At 31.8% G+C, this 5,757-nt stretch overlaps 1 protein-coding gene across 1 annotated transcript; it reads left to right on the top strand.

The window, feature by feature from the left end:
* The first annotated feature begins 753 nt into the window (after positions 1-753).
* FABP2 (fatty acid binding protein 2) lies at positions 754-4,308 on the top strand. The gene is made up of 4 exons (XM_062199108.1): positions 754-834; positions 2,177-2,349; positions 3,380-3,487; positions 3,880-4,308. The coding sequence occupies exons 1-4, from the start codon at positions 768-770 to the stop codon at positions 3,928-3,930; spliced, it is 399 nt and encodes a 132-aa protein (XP_062055092.1). The 5' UTR covers positions 754-767; the 3' UTR covers positions 3,931-4,308.
* The last annotated feature ends 1,449 nt before the right edge of the window (positions 4,309-5,757 follow it).

A 5,757-nucleotide genomic window follows, 5' to 3' on the forward strand; every position in this document is an offset into this window, starting at 1 on the left:
AAGAAGTGATCTGAATTAATGGCATAGCTAATATTTGGCTTTTGTTCTCTGCACATGGCAGATGTTTAAGGCCAATTCTTTCTTCTCTGAAAATTTTTATGTTATCCACCCACATTTCCATCTTTGAAGTTTAACTCAGAGGCCTACAACCATTCAAAATCAAAAGTATAAGCTCATGTGTAGCTACTGGATGCTATGTACTGTATCAGATGCTAGGATATTTATCTAAACACCTGGCAACCCTAAACATCAATCAAATGGCATATGAGAAAATTAATTTTCACTCTCAACAATCATATCAACTTCAACTTTTCAAGTGTATTTGGTCACAAAGTCTTATTTTACAAGGCACCTGTTATTGTAAAAAAAAAAAAAAAGCTATAGGTCATTAATCTCATTATCCAGATGTTAGTTGATATGTGCTATAAACTGCAGGCCAGAGTACAGTGTACACTTTGAACATATAAGTAGGAAAACTATCGTCAGACAGCATGCATTCTAATTCTTGAAATAAGTAAGTCCACAGAGTATAGTTTAAGACAGGGCAGGTATGCTTATGCTTTAATTGATTTGAATTTCAGAAATCTAAGGTATTTATGCAAAGAGAAACTAGAATGGGTTGGCATCAGAACAGTTAGGTGAGTTTTTGAACTTTGAACTTCCACATCATAGGATAGAGTTGTCCCTAAGATAAGAAATAGAATAAATTCTCTCCTAAGGGACTGGTCTGAATCTCTGACTGCCCAGAGACTAACTCAGCTGAGATCATGGCGTTCGATGGTGCTTGGAAAGTTGACCGAAGTGAGAACTATGACAAGTTCATGGAAAAAATGGGTAAGAACTTCATTCTTAGTGGCACTTTCTCTGCTTTCTCATAGACGTTTTTCTGACTTAGGAATTGGCTCTGATATGGAGGAGGGGATCGAGAAGATAATGGTTCACAGTAGGGAAAACCACACTCTTGCATCTTATATTTGGAAGAATACATGGTCTCAACAGTGTAAACACAGAAAAAAGATCAAGATATGCTTCCTTCACTCTTTATCTATTGACTGTACCTATATCATGGAAAACTAGCATTGTTTTTTTGAGAAAGAAATGCACAGAGTAATGATAATTTCCAGATTTTAAAACAATGAAATCCAAAGGCAGCAAAAGCAAAGACCATATACTAAATTAATGGAAAAGAGTTCTATCAAAATTCACAACTCCAAATAAATTAGGTTTAGTTCTCTTTTCTCCTGACTTATCAAATTCTGGGAATAATCTCAAGAAGCTAAGTATTTTCTTTGAGGTTTGAAATTTAATTGATATATAAATCTATTCTAATATTCTGGCAGTTCATGCACTGGACAAGAGGGGCAAAAAAAGTGTGTCATTCCTGCAAAACAAAAATATGCATGAATTATATCTGATAGTTTAGGGATTCCAAATTAAATTTTATGGAATTTGTATATTATTATTATGAATTTGGCTATAAAATGTTCTAATCTCATTTTGTGTCAGAAATGCCACAAGGAGCAAAGTGAATTATGAAGTTCAAAATTTATAAGCCATTATAGAAAACAAAGGGGCATTAATTAAATAAAGAATAGTGTATATGTGGTAGTAAAGTGTTTTTTTATAAATACAGGAGTATACCTTTTATCCTTCATTTGACATTTCTGCATTTTGATTTCCTTAACACTATGACAAAAAGTTTGTTATTATTTTTAAAATTACTCAACTCTATGATTCTAAAATTCTTTTTATTATTAAATATTCTTATTTATACAAAGGGAACAAATTTCATGTATTTCATATATACAGTTTTAAGAACTCAATGAACCTTTGCACCATATCCTCCTTTCCTCATTCCCACTCTCCCTCCTCCTTTCTTATTTTTAATTTTTGCAATGACACACTTTCAATTTACTTTATAATATGATTCTAAAATTCTATGTTTCACTTAACTTTTCTTAAGCTTTAGAGAAACAGTTTGAATCAGTTCTTTTGATACAACTGAGCTTGAACTTTTCCTACAAAAGGAATCTGAATGCTCTTATGCAAAGGCAATGCTATTGGGTTTTCTTCCTCACCCTCAAAATAAAAATAAACAAATAAAACAGAAATTAGAAAAATAAACACTTTCCATGCCACTTTGATTTTATTTTGTCCAATCTCTTTCCTTTTGAAGGTATTAATGTGGTGAAAAGGAAGCTTGCAGCTCATGATAATTTGAAGGTGACAATTACACAAGATGGAAACAAATTCACAGTCAAAGAATCAAGCAATTTTAGGACCATTGAAATTGTTTTTGAACTTGGTGTCACCTTTAATTACACCTTAGCAGATGGAACTGAAGTCAGTGTAAGAAATTTTTCATAAGTAATGCATTCTTGATTTTTCTATTCAACACTAAAATAATCTCTACTCTATATCATTGGATGGTTTAACTAGTGCAGGTCTCCTTCATTTACTGAAGAAACCAATGGATTCTCTTCATGTTAAATATTGCATAAATTTGCAGGGTACTTAAACATAATGTTTATAACCTCATACACATCTGTGAAGAACCTAAGTTGAACAGTAAGAATTAGAAAAATACCCTGTGAATGACTGGGTATAGACCTATTTATAAAGAAATTTACAGTTCAGTGTTTCCAGCTTTACATATCTGATAGCCACAAATGCTTTTAGAGTCATGGAACTTAAACACAACAGTCACTTAATAAGTGGACTGAAAAAATAAATTAATAAATTAGTAAATAAGTGAGTTATCCAATTGAAAGGTCTAACATTATAATATAGATCAATAGAAATGTACCTTCTCATGTTGGACATAAAAACTTTTAGGAAGTCATCATTTTCCACCAATTTTTTTAATTTCATTATTTTTAAAACTCAGAATTTTTCTAGTTAAATTATTTATTTACAATGACAATTTAATTGCTAATGTTTTGTCAATTATGCCATTCTTTAACTACTACCACAGTCACAGGTTAAAACAAACAGTGTTGATAGCCTCTTCATGAAACTAATTTGAACCATGACTAAATTTAAGACATTTTTCTTAAATGGAATGATTTAGAAAAAAGAAGCATTGCGCATCTGCCTTAAAATTCAGCATATGGAAAATACAGAGGTAGATGAGTACATCTACCAACATGCAGTCTAGAACATAACGGCCTGGGTTCAATCCTGGCTCTGTGACTTTAATTGAATTATTATGCCATATCATAATTTCTTCATCTGTAAAATGGAGGAGATAAGAGTCTCACAAAGGGTCTATTAAGATTAAAGGGGGATGAAATGGACTCACCATATAGATCTTTAGAATAGTGCCTGACACATGTAAGACTCTAATAAATGTCTCATTATTACTGTTATTGTTATTTAGGGGGCCTGGACCATTGAAGGAAATAAACTTGTTGGAAAATTCAAACGGCTGGACAATGGAAATGAACTGAATACTGTCCGAGAAATTGTAGGAGGTGAATTAGTCCAGGTGAGTTGTAAAAGTATTTATAACTACCTTGAGAAGACAAAATGATAAAAATATTTTTGTTGTTACTGAATTACAACTTCAATAGATTAGTTATTTTCTTATGAATTCTACCAATTTAAAAAATATACTTTCCAATACCTATTTATAAAAAAGAACATTATATATATACATATATATATGTCAAATACTTCAATGCCCAGTTTAACTAAAAATGTAAATGACTATAAACCAAAAGTGTTTTGAATGGCTGTATCCTATATCTGCATAAAATGTTGCTATCAAGTACAAGGAAAACAAGGAACAAATTCATTTAAAGTTATAATAATAATATTTTTCTTTATTTGACACTGATATCTTAATGACAAATTCTTCTGTTTCTTAACACCTTTCAGACTTATACATACGAAGGAGTAGAGGCCAAGAGGATCTTTAAAAAGGAATGAGCATTGTTCTTGGAGCAGGGCCAAGAATAAAACTTGGATGAAAGATCTGTATTGCAACAAAACTGTTTTGCTTTCCTCATGAAGTATAAGGTTACTGACTGATTAATCCTTTTATAAACATTGATGTATTTTCAGTCTTGCCAAAGCAAAAGAAGTAAACACTAATTCAGATTTAATGTGTTTTTCATTATTTAAGATATGCACTTATCAGCCTTCTAAAGAAATTCTGCAACATTTTAAAATAAAAATATTGTTCCCACATCGCTGTATTAGTAGCCTCTCCCTTAAAAAAAAAAAAAGCTATGTGACAAAGACTGTTAACATGTGGTAAACCAAGTATGCACTGCATGAGAATTTTTAAAATGTTACCCTGATTGTGAATAATTTTTTTGGTTATCTTTGTTATTACAAAAGTAACATAGGACACCAGAAAACCTAGAAATAAGAAAAGCAAATGCAAAATAAATATTCTCATATACTCACTATCCAAAGATAATCACCATTCTGATTTTGATAGATATCCTCGCTGTCCTCTTCCCTAGGTGTGGACATTTCCCAATACATTCCACTTTGAAGACTGTGATAGGAAGTAAGTGATGTCCTAAGATAACTGAATGTATGATATTTTTCTACATTGTCCATGGTTCTCATGAAAAGCAGGATCACCTGAGAAAGGCAAAAAAAATTTTCATACTTAATCTCCATCATCAATCTACTCTGATCAAAATCTCTAAGCTCTCTTCCACTCTTTTGGTACAAACATACTGCCAATTTGCCAGGCCCAAAAAGTTTCCTTTTGCTGATTTGCACATGTGTATTATTTTATGGGCCTCAGACAATGGTACTTTAGCAGAATGCATTTTTATAGTATAGGATAGAAAGTGAGATCAATTTTTTAAGTGTTAACAACTCCATGAGCTTTTTGTTTTGACACATTCTTTTTCATACTGACGTAGTTAACAACTCACATTTTCACAGTTCTTACTATATGCCATGGACTCTTCTAAGTGATATACACATATAACAAATAAATTACAATGTGTGAAGAAAAACGTCTCAGTCCATGAAGGAAATGCACAGAGCAAATGGAAGGTTTTACAAAAAAAAAAAAAAAAAACATAAATCCACTGCTCATCATGTAACTTCAAAAGAATCTTTACATAGGAAATAGTAATTATTTATATTTCCACATGCCTTTTTATAGAGATTCAATATATATTTATCTCTCTAATCTTACTTGTCTACAAATGTGAAACATGAAAAAGGCAGGTATTAATCTCATTTAAAATGGAGAGGCTAAAATACAAAGAAGTTTATTAACTCATTTAATGTTGTATAGGAGCCATGATGAACACAAGAAATAAATGTAGGTCTTGATTGTCAGTCTAGTACACTATGATATGCTATTACTTTGCTTATTAAAATTAAAGATATCTTCAGAAAAAAAAATCCCTGAATTCCTTAATGACACCCAGGTATAGCACTCCAAATGGGTCAGGTCAGCTGTAAAATAATGGCAATTCAGTGGTTAGACACTTCTATTTCGAGCCTCATCGCAGATTGTTGTTTGTTTTTTTTAATTTGTATCTATCTAGTATGAAATTTCCACTACCTTAGTATTGGTAAATTGCCTATTATTTGCTGAGTGACTGTCATTTCAATAACCCCTTCTTGAGACAATAGAACTTGTCATTATGTCACCCTGTTTGGCCAAGTGAATGTGCCTGACCCAAGAGCAGCCAATCTACCAAAATATGGCCAGGGTATGAAGTCTGTGCAAACTGAACAACAGCTACTAGCAGAACTTAGAATGATCTCTTTTTAGGG

This window comes from Lepus europaeus, chromosome 8, assembly GCF_033115175.1.
Source record: "Lepus europaeus isolate LE1 chromosome 8, mLepTim1.pri, whole genome shotgun sequence".
Lineage (NCBI taxonomy): Eukaryota > Metazoa > Chordata > Mammalia > Lagomorpha > Leporidae > Lepus > Lepus europaeus.

Coding starts and splice junctions, on each gene's coding strand:
- FABP2 (XM_062199108.1), top strand. CDS start 768: ATGGCGTTCGATGGTGCTTGGAAAGTTGACCGAAGTGAGAACTATGAC. Junction 835..2,176: donor CAAGTTCATGGAAAAAATGG/GTAAGAACTTCA, acceptor TTCCTTTTGAAG/GTATTAATGTGGTGAAAAGG. Junction 2,350..3,379: donor CAGATGGAACTGAAGTCAGT/GTAAGAAATTTT, acceptor ATTGTTATTTAG/GGGGCCTGGACCATTGAAGG.